Source organism: Oryctolagus cuniculus, chromosome 18 (genome assembly GCF_964237555.1).
Source record: "Oryctolagus cuniculus chromosome 18, mOryCun1.1, whole genome shotgun sequence".
Lineage (NCBI taxonomy): Eukaryota > Metazoa > Chordata > Mammalia > Lagomorpha > Leporidae > Oryctolagus > Oryctolagus cuniculus.
The window spans coordinates 55280368-55302407 of NC_091449.1; the positions used below are offsets into that span (position 1 = coordinate 55280368).

General features: G+C 50.5%; 1 protein-coding gene across 1 annotated transcript in view; it reads left to right on the forward strand.

The window, feature by feature from the left end:
- Window positions 1–22040, forward strand: part of PKD1L3 (polycystin 1 like 3, transient receptor potential channel interacting) — an 81954-nt gene that overhangs the window by 36838 nt on the left and 23076 nt on the right. Inside the window, 9 exon segments of the mRNA XM_051846978.2 lie at window positions 2251–2481; window positions 3323–3424; window positions 3690–3868; window positions 7553–7699; window positions 15357–15550; window positions 16418–16617; window positions 17150–17330; window positions 17913–18105; window positions 18203–18437. Coding sequence (XP_051702938.2) covers window positions 2251–2481; window positions 3323–3424; window positions 3690–3868; window positions 7553–7699; window positions 15357–15550; window positions 16418–16617; window positions 17150–17330; window positions 17913–18105; window positions 18203–18437 — 1662 coding nt within the window.

A 22040-nucleotide genomic window follows, 5' to 3' on the forward strand; every position in this document is an offset into this window, starting at 1 on the left:
CCCAGGTTTTTGAATACCCTTCATACGCTTACGTTTCAAAAGGTTTCTGTACCGGAATAAACTACCGTGTAGTTCCATTTTCTGTGAACATCTTGAAGCACCCTCCTATGAAGTGGACACCCAGAACTCAGGCTTACACCAGGGAGAGAAAAGAAGTTTGTCAGAATGACAATACTTTAGGCTTTTTTTTTCCCCACAAAAACAGGGATTGGTGGTTTCCATCTATTTACCTACTGAAAATTTAAAGAAATTTTTTTTCATAGGAAGAGAGTGCTAGCTCCATCATCCACTGGTTTCTTCCCCAAATGCCCCCAGTGGCCAGGGCTGGGCCAGAGCCAAAGAAGCCAGGAACCAGGAAGGCAGTCCAGGTCCCTCTCGTGGGTGTCAGGAACCAACTCAGCCATCAGTGCTGCCCCCTGGAGTCAGGACGATGGAATGTCCCGAGCCAGCGCCAAGAGCTGACCCAGGTGCCACTAGGAAAGGAGTGTCCTGCTCTCCCACTGATATGTTTTTTAATAATTAATTTGTAAACATCAATAGGTAAATAAATGTTACAGTAGGTGGAAAGTTATAGGGAATAATACAATTTTTAAAATATTAGACATACCCCTCAGCTCCCTCTCAGTGTTCTGCTCTACTTCTGATGTTTGCATGTAACAAACCACTCGGGAATAAACACAGCCCTCTGTGTGTCCCTTCCTGCTGCCCTGCCCTCGATCCCACCACTGTCCTGAGTTTGCCACATGTGTTCATTCTCTCAGCAGAGGACTACCTTTTAAATTTTTTATTTAAAAAGAAGAGAGATCTTCAAATTACTGGTTCACTCCCAAATGACTACAACAGCCAGGACTGGGCCAAGCTGAAGCCAAGAACTAGGAACACCAGGTCTCCCATGCAGGCCCAAGTAGCCGGACCAACTTCTGTTGAATTACCAGGCATATCAGCAGGAACTTGGCTAGGAAGCAGAGTAGCCAGGACTTGAACCAGCACTCTAACATGGGATGCCAGGGTCACTACAGCAGCCCTACCTGATGTGCCCCAGCGCCAGCCTGTTTTGCTTATAGACTTTGTGTTAATAGAACTATCCGGGATGTACCCTTATTTTAACTTTTTTTTTTAATTTACTTATGTACTTATTTGAGAGGCAGAGAGAGAGGTCTTCCATCTGCTGGTTCACTCCCCAGATAGCCATGACAGCTGGAGCTGTGCCAGTCTGAAGCCAGGAACCTCCTCCGGGGTCTCTCATGTGGGTGCAGGGGTCCAAGGATTTGGGCCATCTTCCACTGCTTTCCCAGGCCATAGCATAGAGCTGGATTGGAAATGGAGCAGTCAGGATTCTAACTGGCACCCATATGGGATGCCAGCACTGCAGGTGACAGCTTTACCCACTACACCACAGCACTGGCCCCTTAATTTCTTTTCTCCTCCTATTTTTTTCCTACTACCTCTAGCTCATTCATTTTAACTGTTGTTAAATGTAGTATTCCATCCATTTGGGTCTCCTTATTTATGTACTTGTTTCCTGTTTTTTGTAGCTGTAGACATAACTGACAAAACATTTCTTTTTCACATACCCGTATGCGCCTGTGGGTATAAACGCAGAGCTGGAATTGTAGGAGCCAGAGTCTGCTTCTGCTTTACTGGATGTTTGTGGGGAGCAACTCGGACTATACTGTTACTGGAATTAAGACTTATTCTATGCATCTGCTCTCCCACAATATGGCGCTGGGAGAGGAGCATACAGCTTCTACCCAGCTGCCCCTTACCAACTTGATAAGCTGCAAGAGCCGCTCCTGATTGGAGGAGAGCAGCGCGTTCGGCGTGTGGGTAGCAGAGCACGGATTGGTGGAGAGGACTGTATAGGAGGAGAGAGACGGCATGGTGGTGTGGGTTGGTTGGAGAGTGCGTTGGAGAGTTCGCGGGGAAGTTCGTTACTTCGTTCTTTCTCATTTCTCTCTACTCATTCTTGCTTTGGGAGTTTGCTGTTTACTTATTCTTACTTTACTATAGAAAGGACTTGTAAAAAAAGGGAACAACAAGCGTCCGGTCCGGTGCGGCTCCTCCGCATGCGGAGGAGCAGCAGATGTTAACCAGTTGCTCTCTTCATTGGCCAAACCAGTTGACGTGGCCTCCAGCCGTGCCTGAGCCATCCTGGCGGCCTGGGCCACCTGCAAGTGGCTGTCTTTGTGTTGTGAGTCTGTCCCCTGCTTAGCGCCCTCCCTAGAGCCAGTGTCCTGCATCCAATTCCAGGTTGGGCCGCGGAGCACAGTTTCCAGGACGCAGTGTCTGTGTAACCACCTGACCTTCTTCGGCAGTGACTTCTTCATCCTGCCCAGGACAGTCAACGTCAAAGACACAATCAGACTCCTGCTCCGTGTGACCAGCAACCCTGTCGGGGTGTCGCTGCTGGCCAGTCTCTTAGGATGCTACGTGGTCCTGGCTGCGTGGGCGTGGAGAAAGGACCGGGCAGATACCCAGAAGGTGATGGCATTTGGATTCTAGAATCTTGGCCACAGTGCCTTGAGAATGTTACGTAAGACGGAAAGAAAGCTGTTTTTATCAAAAGCAGCAGACGGGCTGGTCCCGGGCAGCAGAGAAATGCGACTGGGACATTGCTTAAAGCTCTCTTCTTATCTCCTCTCAAGACGGAAATCTTTGTCTCCGTTTTCTTCTCTTTAGCCAAGACCCTCATGAGGCTCATGTAGGTTAGGAATGAGCCAATGGAAGGCATCTAGAGAGCTTAACTCTCAAATCAAGTGCAGCTCTATCGCACATGAAAGTTAAGTCTAATTCAAATTGCAGTTCACTGAGAACCTCTAAGGACGCTTTGAAAACAAAAATCCCTTCATGATGACACCTTCTTAACTTCTGTTTTACGTTTTTCTCATTCTCAAGTTTTCTTACACAGGAAAGTCTAGAGTACACAAAGTGCCCATTTCTCTGCAGCCCTGTGAAGTGCTGCCAGACTTAATGAATAGGGACAGAGGGCACCCAGTTAACTTTCCATTTCACCTAAGCGGTCTGTGCATCTTCAGTGCAAGTCTGCCCCAGATTATCCATTGCTCATCTGAAATTCGAGCCTGTGTTAGCCGGTAGCCCTCCCTCGGTGGGAAGGGGGCAGAAGAGTTTAGTGCGCAAGGCCCGAGCCGCTGGTTCTGTGGCACAGCCGTGGGGCGTCAGGCCTCCCGTGGCACTGGGCCTGCCGGTTGCTGTCTTGCGATGACACGGCACCCTGGCCTTCCAGACCCGCAGCGGAGCTCTGACGCCGCGTCCACCAGCTAAGCTGAAACCTGGACCGTTCTTGGTTCTGCTTTCCCTGCAGGTGAAGGTCTCCGTCCTGGCTGACAATGACCCCAGCTGCCAGTTTCACTACCTGGTTCAGGTCTACACGGGCTATCGGAGGAGGGCTGCCACGACAGCTAAGGTGAATGGAATACACGGTGCCCGTGCACTGCCCATGTCTTCCACACGTGAGACTCACTCTGGCTGGGTGAGAGCGCGGGGACCAGCAGCCCCTTCCCAGGGATCCCAGAGCGGGTCCTTCCTAGTTCTAAGTTGTGAAGAGCCCTCTGCACTCATCTGAGATCCCAGAGACTTCCTCTAAGTACTGGCGTCTAAGTCTTCATCCTCTCCTTTGGGACAAACCCAGAGTTGCCTTAAATGTCCCTGTGTCTTCTGTCACACTCGAGGTTGTCATCACCCTCTATGGATCGGAGGGACGGAGCGAGCCCCACCATCTCTGTGACCCCCAGAAGGCTGTGTTTGAACGAGGGGCCCTGGACGTCTTCCTTCTCACCACCAAGCACCCTCTGGGGGAGCTGCACAGCCTGCGGCTCTGGCATGACAATTCTGGCGTCAGCCCTTCTTGGTAAGTGCCTGACTCGTGCCGCCTTGTGCTTTCCCCCTTGGAGGTGGCTCATATTCGGGAGTGAGACAAGCTTGTCTTCACAATAAGTCACAAGAAGGCCTTGGTCCAAACAGGAACTAGTTACTGTTATATTTATGTTTTTTAAAAGCTGTTTGCAGGGGCGCACGTGGCCTAGTGGTTAAAACGCTTGCTTCCCACATCACAGTTACCTGGGTTTGGTTCCCAGGTCCGGCTCCTGACGTCAGCTTCCCGCTAGTGCAGACCCTGGGAGGCAGCGGTGATGGTTCAAGTAATTGGTTCCTGCCACCACATGGGAGAGACCTGGATTGTGTTCCTTGGTCCCAGGCAATCTGGGTATTTGGGGAGTGAACCAGCAGGTGGGAGCACAGCCTCTCTGAGTGATTTTTTAATTAAAAGAAAAAAAAAAAAAGATGTCTATAGAGAACAAACCTTGATGTGATTTTTTTTTTTCAAGATTGATTGATTTATTTGAAAGGCAGAGTGGCAGAGGCAGAGAGAGGGAGAGAGGTCTTCCATCCACTGGTTCACTCTCCAGATGATAGCAATGGCCAAAGCTGTGCCAATCTGAAGCCAGGAGCCAGGTGCTTCTTCCAGATCTCCCACATGGCTGCAGGGGCCCAAGGACTTGGGGCATCCTCCACTGCTTTCTCAGGCCACAGCAGAGAGCTGGACTGGAAGTGGAACAGTCAGGACTGGAACCAGTGCCCATATGGGATGCTGGCACCGCAGACGGCGGCTTTACCTGCTACACCACAGCACTGGCCTCTTGATGTGGTTCTTGAAGAGGATGGCAGGATGAGTGGTGCTTTGCTTTCTTTCATTTTCATTAAATGTTGTCATGATTGTGAATGGCAATAATAACAGTGAAATCTTGCCTGGAAATACCTTAAACTAAAGGTATTTTTACATATGAGAATGTGTTTAAAGAGTAAAATTAATAAACAACTATCTATTGAATTTACTTTGGGTCAGAAAGTAAGAGCTTACAGAGAAGGGAAAGATTGTAACTTGCACTCAGCTTGTGTGGAAATTCCAGAGATAAAGGACCAGTGATACACAGACCCGACATGTGCCGGGAGCAAACGGCCCCGCATCGTCCCTCAGCCGTGCTCTTCAGTGTACTTTTGGGTGTTTTCAGAATGTTAATGAATTTGGATTTTATAATCATAGGAAGAAAATGTTAAAATTTAAATAGGTAAGGCAGGTGTTGTGCATAGCAGGTTGAGCTGCCACTCGGATGCCCACTTTCTGTGTGAGAGCCCCGGATTGAGCCCCTCTTCTGCCTCCAGTACAGCTTCCGCTGATGCGTTCTGGGAAGCGGCAGGCGATGGCTCAAGTCGGGTCCCTGTCGCCTACAGAGAAGCTGCAGCTGGAGTCCCCGGCTTTGGCCAGGCCCAGCCCTAGCTGTGGAGGGCAATGGACAGAAGTGAGACTCTGTCTCTCTGCATTTCAAGTAGATGAAAAAAACCTTTTAAAATTTTACCTAGATAGGCTGGCGCCGCGGCTCACTAGGCTAATCCTCCACCTAGCGGCGCCGGCACACCGGGTTCTAGTCCCAGTCGGGGCGCCGGATTCTGTCCCGGTTGCCCCTCTCCCAGGCCAGCTCTCTGCTGTGGCCAGCGAGTGCAGTGGAGGATGGCCCAAGTGCTTGGGCCCTGCACCCCATGGGAGACCAGGAAAAGCACCTGGCTCCTGCCCTCGGATCAGCGCTGTGCGCCGGCCGCGGTGGCCACTGGAGGGTGAACCAACGGCGAAGGAAGACCTTTCTCTCTGTCTCTCTCTCTCACTGTCCAATCTGCCTGTCAAAAAAAAAAAATTTACCTGGATAACTCTTGAGACGGCCATTGTGGTGTACTGCTTGGGTCACCCACATTCCCTGCCAGGACACAGGGTTTGAGTCCCACCTCCAGTTCTGGTCTCTGCTGACCCAGGAAGGCAGCAGGTGATGGCTCATGTACTAGAATTTCTGCCATCCATGCGGGAGACCTGGATAGACTTCCTGCTCCCTGATTTGGGCCTGGCTTGCTGTGGGCATTTGGGGAACAAGCCAGTGGATAAAAGATCGATCTTTCTCTCTCTCTGTAAGTGTGTGTGTTTGTTACTCTCCTTTTCAAATAAATGAAAATGAGAGAAAGTCCACGTACTGGTTCACCCCCCAAATGCTGGCAACAATCAGCACTGAGCCAGGAGCTCCATCAGGGTCTACCACATGGGTGACAGGGGCCCAAGGACTCGGGACATCATCTTCCGCCTCCCAGGAGCCCAGATGTGGTATGCTGGTGTCCAAAGCCACAGCTTAACCTACTGTAAATATGCTTTAGTGCAGGAAACTTGGAAAACGCAGAAAAGCCAAAGAATTACCCCCCATGTAAAACCAGACTGCTGGCAACTTTTTTTTCTTTAGCAAATGATGGTGTTCTCCATAATCTTTCTGCTATCCATAATGAATATCTCAACCAGGTTTTTTGAAAACTCAGGTTTGATTTCCTTTTATTTCTCACTTTTGAAAGAGAATAAAAGCCACACTGGAAACATAGAGAGCCGTGACTAACTGGTTCCTTGCCAGTCAGAAAGTGAGCGTCTTCTTCCTTGCTTATTTTGTTAGGCTTTGCTTTCATCAGACTTTGCTCTTTTATTTATTTATTTATTTAGACAGGTAGAGTTATAGACAGTGAGAGAGAGACAGAGAGAAAGGTCTTCCCTCCGTTGATTCACTCCCCAAATGGCTGCTGCGGCCGGCGTTGCACTGATCCGACGCCAGGAGCCAGGTGCTTCCTCCCGGTCTCCCATGCGGGTGCAGGGACCTAAGCACTTGGGCCATCCTCCACTGCCTCCCGGGTCACAGCAGAGAGCTGGCCTGGAAGAGGAGCAGCCGGGACTAGAACCTGGGGTGCCGGTGCCGCGGGCGGAGAATTAGCCTAGCGAGCCGCGGCGCTGGCCCAGTCTTAGCTCTTACAGGAAGCTTTAACTCCATGTGATGCTCTAGCTGGTTTGAAGCAACTTCAGCTTAGGCACCGGTGATACTGTAACTCAGTAAGAGTCCTCAGAAACATTTTCTCCTTGAAGGAGTCTGTGTTCCTGTCATGGAAAACTGGTGTCAGCTGGAATTTAACCAGGATTTTGATCAGCGAAATGTCAGTGGGCTCATGCCGTGAAACACAGGCTCTTGGGGAGGCCACGCGGCCGCACGGTCAGGTGTCCTGAGGACGCGGGCGCTTGGCGCTGAGGGAGAAGGCGGCACAAATTAGGACGCTGTGGCCAGAGGGGACTGGACCCTCGGGGTCTGTGCTCTGTGACATCGAGGGAGGCTGCCCACCCAGGCCGGGCAGGAGGTCGTGAGTCACTGAAGACCACACCCCGTACCCCCCTTGCACCCCCTGGTGATACAAGCTAGAGATCCAGGGAGCACTTGAAGAGAGAACAAGGCTTTGTCGCATACGGAGGCAAGAGAGCCGGGAGAGATGGGCACACACTTCTGTTCCCGAACGTGGGGCGTGGAAATCGGCGGCGTTCTGTCCGGGGAACGACAGGGTCAGCTCTGCCTTGGGCCTTAGCTGGTGCCTTGCGATGAGACCTCCTCCTGCTTGGGGACACACACTTGTGACTACACGGTGGCTGGTCCACGCCCACCTCCCTAACGTGATTCTCCGTGTCTCGCTCCAGGTACGTAAACCAGGTTGTTGTCAGTGACATGACAGTTAAGAAGAAGTGGCATTTTCTCTGCAACTGTTGGCTGGCCGTGGACTTGGGAGACTGTCAGCGGGACCGGATCTTCCTCCCAGCATCCCAGAGAGAGCTGCTGTCCTTCAGGTACTGCTGGACGTGGCTGGTAACAGTGACTGTGGCTGTGCCACCTGCTCTGCCGTATAGCGAGCCCAGGCCCTCGGCTAATTCCTTGTCAGAACATGGGGTCCACAGCCTCGTCCTCCTAAAAATGCCGAGAGGCGAAAAAGGCACAGCTGTTGCTCCCGGGCCCAACTCTGCTTCCTTTCCCTCCTCTTGAGTGATTGAGTCAGGGCTTAGAGTAGCAGGGGAATTAGGTTTTCTTTATTAAGATTTCCTCCAGTTGCTTAACAACTTAGCCCAGCATGCAGCTGCTTCAACAACTGCTCTATTTGCCTGTGTTCTTGTAGCTCGGAAATGGAGGAGGAGCTGCGTTAGACCATTCCTTCCCAGGCTTCTTCCTGTCGGCTGCGTCTGCGCTCATCTGTAGTCTCCATCCCAGAGGTCTCGCTTGTGCAGTCACGGGTAGTGCTGGCTGTGGCCAGTGTGTCTGCACGTGGCCCTCCAGTGGGGCAGCCTGGGGACAGCTGGCTTCTCTCACAGCAGGCACTCGGGAGAACTAAGTGGCAGCTCTCCGGCCTTCCATGACCTAACTTTGAAAATCGGATTCAGCGGGAAGGGACGTGGACCTAGCCTTTGATGGGAAAGATGACAGTGGACTTTTAAATAGCAGATTGCCACAAGAGCATACACTGTATTTGGGTTGTCTCATGGACACAGTGAAGTCAGTGTCGGGTCAATTTGCATGGGTGTCTCTTACTGAGAAGTCTGTTCAGAAGGACCCCCGCAGGTTTCCCCCTGGGACCCCCGCAGGTTTCCCCCTGGGACCCCCGCAGGTTTCTCCCTGGGACCCCCGCAGGTTTCCCCCTGGGTTTCCTTGGCCTGAACTGAAAACTAATCCCTGTCCCTAAATGATGACCTGCTAAGTGCTCTTGTGATCACCTTAATTGGCTTACTCACTTTATGGGGTTCACCTAACTGTGTTGCTACCTGTTACGGAAAATGGAGTTTTTATTAGAAAGGAAAAGGAGGAGGTGGTGTTGGAGAGGCAACCAGCAGTGTCTGCCACTCCGCAGGAACCTTCTCGTGTCTGTCTCTGTGTGTGCACTACAGTTCTTACGGGATCTGTACCCAGAGTTGGGGTGTTTGATTTGCAGTCCGTCTACATCATTAACAAAAATGACAGGTCATACCAAGGACTGACATGGTTGTGCCACGGTGGGAACAATCGTGTAGCGGTTGTGAGAATGAGAATTGGTGACTTGTTTTTAATACAGGTAATCTTTTCAGAAATCACATATTTTAGATTTTTGTCTATATACTGGAATAAATTGGTAGGAATTTCTTCTCCTTTATGAAACCTTAAGGAGTGCTTGCCTGGTTCTAGTATTTTAAATTTTCATTTTATTGGAAAGACAGGCTGATAGAGATCTTCCATCTACTGATTTACTCTCCAGATGCCCACAACAGCCAGGGCTGGGTGATGCTGCTCAGGTCAAGTCTGCCCCTTGGGTGGTGGGGACCCAGACACTTGACCCATCTTCTGCCTCCCAGGGTGCACATCGGCAGGAAGCTGAATCCGAAGCGGGGGAGCTGGGATTTGAACCAGACCCTGACATGGGCTGCAGGCATCCAAGTAGCTTCCCAAACATTCCACCCTCTAGTATTTGTCAGACATGTGTGGGGATGTTTAATTCAAGCTTACTCATTTTTGTTGAAATGTGATTTTTTTATGTATTTAATTTCTCAGTTCCTAGTAGTGGTATGGTTGCAGATTTGTTAGTTCTCCCCTTAACTGAATGTTTTTATCACGTAGGCATACATTTTTTACACTCATTTTTAAATTATTTGTTTTTAAAATCAGTTATTTGAAAATAAACATTTTAACTTACTGTAATTTTAATTTTTTAATGTTTCTAAATTTTAGTCTTTAACTGATTCAATATAGTTTGTAGATACAATTCTAAAAATAGAATATTTCCTCCCTCCCTCTGTCTCCTTGGCTTCCTGCCACCTTCCCTCCCTCCCTCCTCCTCAATTTTTCTTTTTATAGTTTTTGAGATAACATTAAATTTACCTTATAGTAAAAGGGTTTAATGCTTCAGTTTAACAAGGAAAAAAGAAAAAGACCCTAGTTTAGTGGGGATGAAGACAATGGCTGTGCACATCAGTTGAATGGAAGAATGACCATTTCACCATATCCAGCATATGGCCCTGTATTAAGGCTGATGTCCTAGGAGCGTTCAAGAGCTTGTTTGTTATTTCCTCTGGGAAGTTTGTTCCATTTTTATGACATACATTTCCTTTTCTTCCCTCTAACTCTTTTGTCTTACATTCTATTTTGTATGACATTAATTCTTGTATGTCAGTTGTCTTCAGTTAATATTTCTGTTTTGTGGCCTTATCTATCTTTTTATCTTCAGCTCTCACAATTCTGTTAATATGTAACTAAAATCAAATCTCTAGTGTTTAACATACAGTTTTACTGCATGTACGTTAATTATGACTACCTATCCATTTGGACTTACTTCTGTCTTATTTTGCATTTTTTGTTAAAAATCTTTTCTCTTTGTTTTTGTCTATTTTCCTTCTTCTGTTAGATTGGTAAATATTTTTTGAAAACATTCTCTGCCTTGTCTATGTCTTTGGTTTAGAAACTACACATTGTGTTTCTTTCCTCTTTCTCCTCCTCCTCCTCCTCCTCTTTCTTCTATTCCTGTTCCTCTTCCTCCTCCACTTCTTCCTCCTTTTCTTTTTAGGAATTACCTTTAACTTTTTCTTTTTTTTTTCTTAAAGATTTATTTATTTGGAGCCAGCACTGTGGTTCATTTGGTTAATTCTCCACCTGAGGCACCAGCATCCCATATGGGCTCCGGGTTCTAATCCCGGTTGCTCCTCTTCCAGTCCAGCTCTCTGCTGTGGCCCGGGAGTGCAGTGGAGGATGGCCCAAGTGCTTGGGCCCTGCCCTGCACCTGCATGGGAGACCAGGAGGAAGCACCTGGCTCCTGGCTTTGGATCGGCGCAGCGCCGGCCGTAGCGGCCATTTGGGGAGTGAACCAATGAAAGGAAGACCTTTCTCTCTGTCTTTCTCTCACTGTTTATAACTCTACCTGTCAAAAAAAAAATTTATTTATTTATTTGAAAGAGTCACACAGAGAGAGAAGAGAGAGAGGTCTTCCATCTGATGGTTCATTCCCCAGTTGGCCACAACGACCAGAGCTTTGCTGATCTGAAGCCAGAAGCCAGAGCTTCTTCAGGGTCTGCCACGTAGGTGCAGGGGCCCAAGATCTTAGGCCCTCTTTTACTGCTTTCCCAGGCCATAGCAGAGAGCTGGGTTGGAAGTGGAGCAGCCAGGTCTTGAACCGGCGCCCATATGGGATGCCAGCATGGCAAGTGGCAGCTTTACCCACTGTGCTACTGCATGGGCGCCACCTTTAACTTTTTTTTTTTTTTTTTTTTTTTTTTGGACAGGCAGAGTGGACAGTGAGAAAGAGAGACAGAGAGAAAGGTCTTCCTTTGCCGTTGGTTCACCCTCCAATGGCCACTGCGGCCGGTGCACCGCGCTGATCCGATGGCAGGAGCCAGGTGCTTCTCCTGGTCTCCCATGGGGTGCAGGGCCCAAGCACTTGGGCCATCCTCCACTGCACTCCCTGGCCACAGCAGAGAGCTGGCCTGGAAGAGGGGCAACCGGGACAGAATCCGGCGCCCCGACCAGGACTAGAACCCGGTGTGCTGGCGCCGCAAGGCAGAGGATTAGCCTAGTGAGCCGCGGCACCGGCCCCACCTTTAACTTTTTAAAAATATTTTCACAGTTTTCCAAGAAGATATCTTACTCAGAATTTACTTCTTCTTCCTGAATATGATAAGCTACTAGGAATACTTTAAGCAATTTTGGATGACTTCTTTCCCAGCTCCCATTTTAAATTATTGCTTAGTGCTTAGTTTTACCTTTTCTTTCTTAGTTTACTTTTATTTATTTGAAAGAAAAAAATAGAGCAATACAGACAAAGGAAGAGATAGTTTTATCTGCTGTCTCACTGCCTAAAAGCCTACATCAGTCAGAGGAAGGCCAGGTTGCAGCCAGGAGCCTAGAATTCAACCCGGCTCTCTCATGTGGGCGGTAGGGACTCAAGGGTTTGAGCTACCCCCTGCCGCCTTACACAGTGCAAATTAGCCAGACATCATCCGTCCTTAAAGAACCGGGAGTCCCAGGAATTGAACCATTAAAAATTGATTTCCTCTAGAGATTTTATTTTTGTTTATACTCTGATATTTACCCATGATTACTTTTACTAGTGCTATTTCTTGATGTGGATTCTTGTTACTTTCTAGTGGGCAGATCAGGTTTACTAAGGAAAATTATCATGGTTTTTGTTAAAATGACTGAATTTCTCGATTTTTGAAGGATTTTTTATGTATAGGATTCTGGGTTCACCATCTTCTTCCTGTACTTTGGATGTGTCATCTCACTGCTTCCTGGAGGCCATGATTTCTGATGAGAATTGGCTGTCACTCTTAGGAATGCTTCTCTCTCTCTCTCTCTCTCTTTTTTTTTTTTTTTTTTTTTTTTTTTTTTTTTTTTTTTTGACAGGCAGAGTGGATAGTGAGAGAGAGAAACAGAGAGAAAGGTCTTCCTTTTGCCGTTGGTTCACCCTCCAATGGCAGCCACGGCTGGCACGCTGCAGCCAGCGCACCGTGCTGATCTGAAGGCAGGAGCCAGGTGCTTCTCCTGATCTCCCATGGGGTGCAGGGCCCAAGCACTTGGGCCATCCTCCACTGCCTTCCCGGGCCACAGCAGAGAGCTGGCCTGGAAGAGGGGCATCTGGGACAGAATCCGGTGCCCCAACTGGGACTAGAACCTGGTGTGCCAGCGCCGCTAGGTGGAGGATTAGCCTATTGAGCCGCGGCGCCGGCCAGGAGTGCTTCTTGTTGCTTTTGGTAGTCTCCTTGCTCTGGCTTTCAGCAGGTTGGTTATGATGTATACCGTCTGCAGTGGATCTGTTTGAGCTTATCCTGCTTGGAGTGTTTAAGCTTCTGGATATGTGGATTAATGTCTTTCATCAAATCTGGGAAATTTGCAATCATTGTTGCTTCAAATCTTCCTGCCTGTTTATCTTACCTCTTTCTGAAACTCGCATTGTGTTTCTGCCAGTATATTTGATTACATTCTACAGGTATCTGAATCTCTACTAATTTTTATTTTTTTCATATTATGTATATGTTTGAGAGGCAGAGACACAAAAAGGTAGATAGACAGAAAGAGCGCCTCCATCTGCTGGTTCACTCCCCCAGATGCCTGAACACCTGGGGCTGGGCCAGGTACAGAGATGGACATGTGGGTCAGGCTTCCCCCAGGGGAGGCAGGAGCACGGTTACTGCTGCCTCCCAGGGTCTACATGAGCAGGCGGCTGGAGTCAGGAAAGGGAGCTGGGAACCAGCCCTGGGCACCTGGATTTGGGACGCAGGTGCCTGCACTCCCAGACTAAATGCCCACTTCCTCCATTCGTTTGTCCTCGTTCCTCAGACTGGATGATCTCTGAACTGTCTTCAAGTCTGCCAATTGCTTCTGCTTGTCCCAAGCTGCTGTTGAAACTTCCAGTGAACTGTGTTTTCACCTTACTTGTCAACCCCAGAGTTTTTATTCGGTGATGGTGGTGGTGGTTCTTCCTAATAATAGTAACTTTTGTCTGTTTATTACTCTCCAGTATCTGGTGAGATACCATTCTCATTTGCTTTTCTTTAGTTTTTTAGATAAAATTTTATCTAATTTTTTCAACATTTTTAGGATAGTTAACTTAAAGTCTTTGTCTAGTAAATCCATCTCAGCTTCCTCAGGGGAAATCTGGAAGGTCTTATGTTTAATACTGTATTTCAGTTCACTGATTTTTCTCTGCACTCATCTCCATATATCCTATTTTTTTTTTGTCTTGATGACCACATTATTTTAGTTCAAGATTTCTAATTGATTTTGTCTTTTCATAATTTTTTATTCTTAACTGAATATTATCCTTTTCCTTATATAAGCATACTTCAAAAAATCATGGGAAGTAGAGCAAAAGGATAAGCTTATTCTAGGGCAAAAAAAAATGGAAATTCATGCATAATTTTTCCATAATGCATATTTTCCATAAACTTTTTAAAAACTCTCATATCTTTGAGCAACTTGAAATACTTATTTTGAAGTATTTGTCATATTGTCCCATAAAATTTATTTCTTTACTGAATGATTGGCTGGTTGGTGTATTCACACTCTGACTTTCTGTCCACACACACACACACACACACACACGTACACCATCCCTGACTAGTTTTGCTCTGGTCTCCAAACAGCTCTTCACATCTCCAGTCTAGAACTGGGTTTTACACCGCAGAATTTGGGAGTTCCTCTTTCTCAATGAAATACATGAACCAGAGCTACTGCAGATCTTGTTCTGAGCCAGTGGAACTCTGTGTTCAGTTCCTGGTCGTGAGGCTGAGGTTGTGGTGCAGCAGGTTAAGCCCCCGTTTGCGATACCAGCAGCCCCTGTCAGAGTCCTGGTTCAAGTCCTGAGAATGCTGTTCTGAGTCCTGGCTGCTCCACTTCCCGCGCAGCTTCCTGTCAACATGCCTGGGAAGGCAGCAGAGCATGGCCCAAAGAACCTGGGCCCCTGCCACCCAGGCGGGAGACCAGGCCGGAGCTCCTGGCTCCTGCTTTCAGCCTGGCCCAACCCTGGCTGTTCGGGCCATCTGGGGATGAAAGATGTGTGCGTGTGCGTGTGCGTGTGTGTGTGTGTGTGTGTGAGTCTGGTGCTCCACCATCCAAATACATACATACATACTTATGTACACACACAAATCTCTCTTTAAAAAATTCCTGATCATGACGCTGTCCTTAGCCCCTCCTCCTCACCTATGAATGTGGGATCCAGCAGCAGGTGGTTTCGGTAGTATCCTTTCATGAGCTCCAGCTTCAGCCCTGGCTGTTAGCAGTGAGAGTTGCTTCGTCCCTCCCCCTCCCCAACCTGGGGACACTTCTGGTTCCTGTTAGGCTACGAGAGCACCCTCCGCCTGCGTGCTGCGCCCTTGCAGGCCTGGAGCTCAGTAATCCTGCAGGCTCCTGCCTCATCTCTCATCCCACTTCTCTTTCGCAGATTTATTTTTATGTCATTTATAAATTCATCCACATTTGGAGACAAGAAGGTGTGCAAAGTATGAGTCTACCGACCTGAGGAGGGCATGTGGGACTCCCACCCCCATCTCAGAGTGCCAGGGTTTGAGTCCCTGGCTTCACTCCCAATTCTAGCCTGGGCTGACGCATACCCTAGGATGCAGCAGGTGACGGCCTAAGGAGTTGGGTCCCTGCCCCTAAGGTGTGCAACCTGGACTGAGTTTGGAGCTCTTGGTTTCAGCCTGACCCAACCGTGGCGACGCAGGCATTTTAAGGAGTGAAACAATGGATGGAAAATTTCTCTCTTTGTCTCCGCCTCCCTGTCTCCCTCCTTTCCCCTCTGTGTCTGCCTTTCAAATAAATTTTAAAAATATTAAAAACGTCTAACTCTTATAAAGCTAAAGCAACAGTTCTAAACCACACAGTATAAACTCTCCTTGTCCTCAGAAGCCTTGCTTCCTAAAATCCCAGCAGTCTGCACTGTGGGGCAGACCACAGTGAAATCCCTGCCTCTGCTCCTCGGGTTCCTCTCTGCAGACACCTGTTTTCCTGCATGATCGTGGAGAACTTCACCCAGGATTACCTGTGGCTCTCGGTTGCAACTCGGCATCCCTGGAACCGGTTCACGAGGGTGCAGCGGCTCAGCTGCTGCGCGACACTGCTGCTCTGCAACATGCTCATCAACGTCATGTTCTGGAAGGCGGGCGGCTCCGCCGGGCGACGGGCGCCAGGTACGCGTGCACCGTGATGGGCGCCAGGTACGCGTGCACCGTGATGGGCGCCAGGTACGCATGCACCGTGACCTGATGGGCGCCAGGTACGCATGCACCATGACCTGATGGGCGCCAGGTACGCGTGCACCGTGACCTGATGGGCGCCAGGTACGCGTGCACCGTGACCTGATGGGCGCCAGGTACGCGTGCACCGTGACCTGATGGGTGCCAGGTGCACATGCACTGTGACAGGTGCCAGGTACGCGTGCACCGTGATGGGCGCCAGGTACACATGCACCGTGATGGGCGCCAGGTACGCGTGCACCGTGATGGGCGCCAGGTATGCGTGGACCATGACGGGTGCCAGGCACACATGCACCATGACAGGTGCCAGATATGCGTGCACTGTGATGGGCACCAGGTACGCGTGCACCATGACCTGATGGGTGCCAGGCGTGCATGCACTGTGACAGGTGCCAGGTGCCCCATGATGTGCGCCAGGTGTGCATGCACCATGATGGGCGGCAGGTACGCGTGCACCATGATGGGTGCCATGCACTCATGTACTGTGACAGGTACCAGGCACATGTGCACCGTGATGGGTGCTGTGTTGGCTCCAAGTCCTTGGCTTCTCTCCACATTCCTCCTCCCACAGTTTGCGACAGAGCCGGGGTGTGCCTGCCTTTTTCCTCTGCTCCCCTAATACTGGAATTCTCTCACCGTTCATTCATTCATTTTTTCTTTAACGCAGTCTTAGGAACACATTAAGGTCTGCTCAGTAACCTCATCTTCCACTAGAGAAGTGCAGTAAAGTCCTGAGTGATCACACCTGGGGGACAGCTTTTGCGGTGGGGGGCAGAGGCCGACGGGATGCTTTGCTTTCAGTGGGTCCGTTGGCCGTGACCTGGTCCGAGCTGCACGTCAGCATCCAGACAGCTGTCATCCTTTTCCCCATCAACCTTGTCATCGCGCGGCTCTTCCCAGCGGCTCAGCCCCCGGAGACCCAGCCTCCCTTTCCCCCGACCCAGGCTTCCAGCCTCTCAGATGCACCTGTTGCGCCCCTCTCGCGCACGAAGGTACTTGAGGTGAGTTTGATGTCAGGTGGCCCAAGCACGTCACCTGCATCCCTACCCACTGTGGGATGGAAATGGAAAGGGGGGTCCTGGGGAACCGTGGGGCCCTGTGAGTCTCAGGGCCTTCGCCCTGACCCCTGCCTCTGGGCGTGTTCAGCCGGGCCTCCAGCTTTCACTCTTGGCCAGGAAGGGTTCTGAGGGTTGGATGAGAGTGTGCAGTGTAGACTGACCTGGAGTAGGTTTAGCTTTTGATGTTTGATCAAGCTGTCCCTTCTTCTTTCATTCTGTAACCTCTCAGAAAACAGATTCTGAAGCTACTGGGAGATGACTGCTTTCTGGGGAAAAAAAAAATAGAGCAGAAATGAAACCCTGAGGCTCCTTACACTGGGCCACGGCCCACGCCCCGCGGTGGGATAGAACACACTGACCATTCTCATCCGGGTTCTCTGTGCAGGAGTTACAGGAGACTGGGCACTGGGCCACGGCCCACGCCCCGCGGTGGGATAGAACACACTGACCGTTCTCACCCGGGTTCTCTGTGCAGGAGTTACAGGAGACCGTGGGATTTCTGCTTAGGAGACGCTCATGCCTGCTCTCCGAGTGTGAGCAGCCTTCAGGGAGTTCCTGCGACCTTGGCCAGCTGGTGAAGCTTTTATGCAGCCTCGTGTGTGCTCACATAGAGGAAGGAGGCTGCCGCCAGCAGCCCGGACCTCCCCGCGTGAGGGGTAAACTCGGTGGTTTTCGGAACCAGGCTGTCGCCCACCTGTCCCTCCACTGCACGTCTCGCGCTTTCAGACTCGTTCTCCCCTCCGGCAGAGCCCACCGCAGGACGCCCGCTCCTTGTCTGAATTGCCTTAAGCCCCGAGTCCAGAGCTGACAGCTTGGACCCTCTGGTGGCTTCTAGACCGTCCACCCGGTGCAAACCCCACAGACGTACTCCCCATGTCAGACCCCCGTTCCGCCCGCCTGGCTGGAGGCTGTTGGGGCTTGCAGCTCTCCTGGGTTCATGGGATGGTGGGGGGGTGAGAGTTCACGGAATCTTAAATACGGCTTGGGCCCCCGACACTTAGGTTGCACGTACTGTGGTTCTGGTGAAAATGCTCAGTGAAGTTCTCCAAGTCTGGAGATCCAAGTTTAGGATTTTCCAGTTGCTGCCGGTGCACCGGGCCCTCGGGAAAGGGGACACTTCTGTCGGAGTTGGGTCCAGTCGCCATCAGAAGTGGGAAATTGAGCCTTAACGCTGACGGCTTGCTCAGCTCTGCCACTAATAACCAATGGCTGTCTGTTAACCCGAAACATGTTTTCAGTGGCTCCTGAAAGCCAGCGTCATTTGTGCTGTTACCTGCTCGGAGTGGCACGGAGGCTGGAGTCTGACCTGGGCGCGCTGAGCCTCTCCCCGGTTCCCCATCCTTGGGACTTCGCAGACGCAGCCAGCCGGCTTCACGAGCTCCAGGAACTCTTGCAGACATGTGTTCTCCCCACGGAGCAGGAGCCATCCAGGTGACGTGCCGCCCGGGCTGTCCTTGTCACCTGTGGCCCGCCCGACCCTCTCCCAGCTGCCGGGCAGGAGCTCATTCCCTCAGCTTTCGTTCTGCAGGGAGGTGACGTGTTTCCCCCTCCTGAGCCCAGGGGAGTGGAGGAAGCCCCTGGCAAACGGCTGGCACAGATGGTTACCTTTCACCTGCTGGATCCTTCTGGGCGCCATCAGCCTGGCGTCTGCCTTTTTCACCGCACTTTACAGCTTGGACTTGAACACAGACCAAGCCACCAGCTGGCTCGTTTCCATGGTATTGTCGGTGCTTCAGAACATCTTCATCAGCCAGCCCATAAAGGTGCGTGAGAAATGTTGACACTGAACCCCTGGGTGCCAGTCCAGGGAGCCTCGTGGCTTTGACAGAGTGACAGAGAAATAGGCAGAGTGACGTTTGTTAGGGATGTGTGTGTCGTAGAGTATCGCAAGAACTTCAGTAGAAGTGTAGCAGAACAGGACTGGAGAATAGCAGAACAGCTTAAAATAAAAAAGGGGGGCAGAAAGCTGTGAAACAGGAGGTTAGGCCATGTGTTGGGGTGCCCACTGCCTTTATCAGAGTGCCTGGGTTCAAGTCCCAGCTCCTCTGCTTCCTGTCTAGCTTCCTGCTGATGCATTCTGGGAGGCAGCAGAGGATGACTCAGGTGCCTGGCCCCTGCCATCGACACAGAAGGCCCAGATGAAGTTCTGGACTCCCGGTTTTGGCCTGCCTGGCCCTGGCTGTTGTAGGCGTTGGGGGAGCAAACCCGTGGATGGGAAATTCTACTAGGAAGTTTTTGACACTGTCCTAAAGTCTGCTGATGGTATGAGAATGTCCCGCCGCATGGCTGAACGTGCGAAGTCCTTGCTGTGCTCTGTGGCAGGGCTCTCGGTCCCTGCGGCTGAGTTAAACAACACCCGTTCCCCAGCAGTGCAGTTGGAGCCCGCCTGCTGTGCCACGTTAACCCTGAGGGTCCCCATAAATAACAGGTGTGCATCTCGATGAGTGACCAGCCCTGCTGCTACTCCAAGTCTGCAGGTGGACACTCACCTGCTAGCCAGTCTTAAATTACTCTTTAAACATTTTATTTACTTGAAAGACAGACGGACACAGAAAGATCTTCCATCCCCTGGTTTACCCCCTTAAATGTCTTGCAACAGCTGGGGCTGGGCCAGGCCAAAACTGGGAGCCAGGAACTCCACTGGGGTCCCCCTCACCAATGGCAGGAATCCATCCACCTGCCAGGTGAGCAGCCTCTCCCAGGGTGCACAGCACCGGGCAGCTGGATGAGGCGCAGAGCCGGACTGGACACCGGACACTCGGGTATGGGATGCGTGTATCCCCCACTGCACCAAGCAACCACCCGGCTGTCAGCCAGTTTATGTGCAGACAGCAAAGTGCATGGTTACATTGTCTCATCTCCCAGGGATAAACTCCTGTGGCATTTTCCAAAAACAAACAAAAAAACAGATAACTGCGCTGGCCAAGAAAGATCAAAGTGCAACGAAAAACTGAGAAGTGTCCTGGAAATGAAATCTGAGAAGAAAGCAACCCGAGATGCAGAAGAAACAGCTGGGGGGGGGGGGGGGGGCGGCAGCCCTCCCTTGCCCATGGCGCCCACCTGACCGGCGCCAGTGCAGCGCGTAGGAAAGCCTGCATGGGAAGAAGCCACAAGCAGCTGGGCGGCGAGGGGGGCAGCGTGCAGCCCCCGGGAAGCTGATGACCCCACGTGGCCGGAGGCAGCACGCGGCTCAGACCGCTCAGGGCAACCTTTTCAGAAAGAAGCCACCGGAGCTCCTATGTTTCTACTGTTTTAAATTACCGTGGACCGAAATGCTTGTGAATTTCATTTTTTTCTTACACATTTATAACCAACAATAGCAGCTGTTACTGTTTTGGCAAAAATCTGTGTCCGAGAACAAACGCGTTTTTCCCTATCGGTTGTCTAGACCCCTTGGCACAGTTTGTGCCTTCTGCAGTCATGTGTGGGCTGTCACGGCGCTGTCCCTGCGGAGGACTGCTTCCTCGTGTCTCTTATTTTAAATGTTCAAGGGAAAAAAAAAAACAAGTGTGGCTAAATGTTTTTAACACGTGAATCTTCCAATTTTTCTGTGTTTGAAAATTTTAATAGGAAAGTATCAAGCAAAAAATTGACTCGTAACTAATGTAAAACTATAAAACTCAGAACATAACAGGAGAAAAATCTTTATCATTTTGTTAAACAGTTTTTTTTTTTTTAATTCTGCTTATTTGTTTGAAAGGCAGGATTATACAGAGAGGGAGGGAGAGAAAGTGTGTGGGTTCACTCCCCAAATGGCCACAACAGACAAGGCTGGGCCAGGCTGAAGCCAGGAGTCAGGAGCTTCATCTGCATCTCCCACGTGGGTTCAGGGGCCCCAGGACTTGGGCCATCCTCGATTGCTTTTCCCAGGCTCATTAGCAGGAAGCTGGATTAGAAGTAGAGCAGTCGGGACTCAAACCAGCACCCCTATGGGATGCCAGCATCACAGGCTACAGCGTTACCCACTAGAACACAACGCCAGCCCCTAGCAAGGAAAAATATCAATGAGTCATTTGCATCCTCAATATACAAAGGACACTCCGGGGCCAGAGTTGTGGCGTAGCAGGTTAAGCCGCTGCCTGCAGTGCCGACATCCCATATGGGTGCTGGTTTGAGTCCCGGCTGCTCCACTTCCCATCCAGCTCTCTGCTATGGCCTGGGAAAGCAGTGGAAGATGGCCCAAGTGCTTGGGTCCCTGCACCCATGTGGGAGACCTGAAGTAGCTCCTAGCTCCTGGCTTTGAATTGGCCCAGCTCCGGCTGTTGTAGCCAACTGGGGAGTGAACCTGTGGATGGAAGACTCTCTCTCTCTCCCTCTCTGCCTCTCCTTATCTCTTTGTATATTCTGACTTTCAAATAAATAAACAAATTTAAAAAAAAAAAAAAAACAAGGCCGCTCCACACTCACAACAGAAAAAAAAAAATGAGGGGGAGCACATGGAGAGATGACGTTGAGCCCCTGCCCTTAGGGAAATTCTCACCAAATCACAAGGAGGGACCCTGCACCCCTGCAGGAAGGGCAGAGCACTGACGACCCTGAGACCCTGCGGGGCCTGGTGGGGGACTCATGCTTGTCAGAGACAACCCTGTGCCCTCCAGCTGCCGAAGGAACAGCCACACCCTGGACTGCAACTCGGTAACAAAACAAGAACGAACTGAGATCCAAGTAACTACACGGGTGAATCTCAGGCACGCATCGTAGTGAAAGAAGGAAGTCTCGGGGCTGGCACCGTAGCAGTGTGTAAGGCTGCCATCTGCAGTGCGGCATCCCAAGGCGGCACCAGTTCAAGTCCCGGCTGCTCCACTTCCCTTCCAGCTCCCTGCTCACGCACCTGGAAAGGCAGTGAATGACGGCCCAAGTGCCTGGGCCCCTGCACCCATGTGGGAGACCTGGGAGGAGTTCTGGCTCCTGGCTACAGCCTGACCCAGCCCTGGTCGTTGAGGCCATATGGGGAGTGAACCGGTGGATGGAAGACCTGTCTGGCTCTTCCCCTTCTCTGTGACTCTTTCAAAAAAATTTTTAAAGGTTGGGGGGGAGGGGTTAGAAACACACAGTGACACAGCGTCAATACAGGGTGATGTGAAGGAAACGGATACTCTGCTAGTGCAGAAAATCTGACAATAAATATCAGAAGCCTTCAAGGTCCTCCTCCTCCCACTGGAGAAATGTTATTTCTAAAGAGGTACCCTGAGGACAATCAGGAGTGAGAATTGCAGCAACTCAAATACCCAGCGTTCAGACACTGGCTGAGGGGAGACAACCAGATCATGGAATAAGGAACAACTGCTGACAGTGTTTCAGAAAACCAAATGATGTCAAAAGCTGTTCCAGGAATGCTAACTAAGGTCATGGGATGGGCCCTAAAT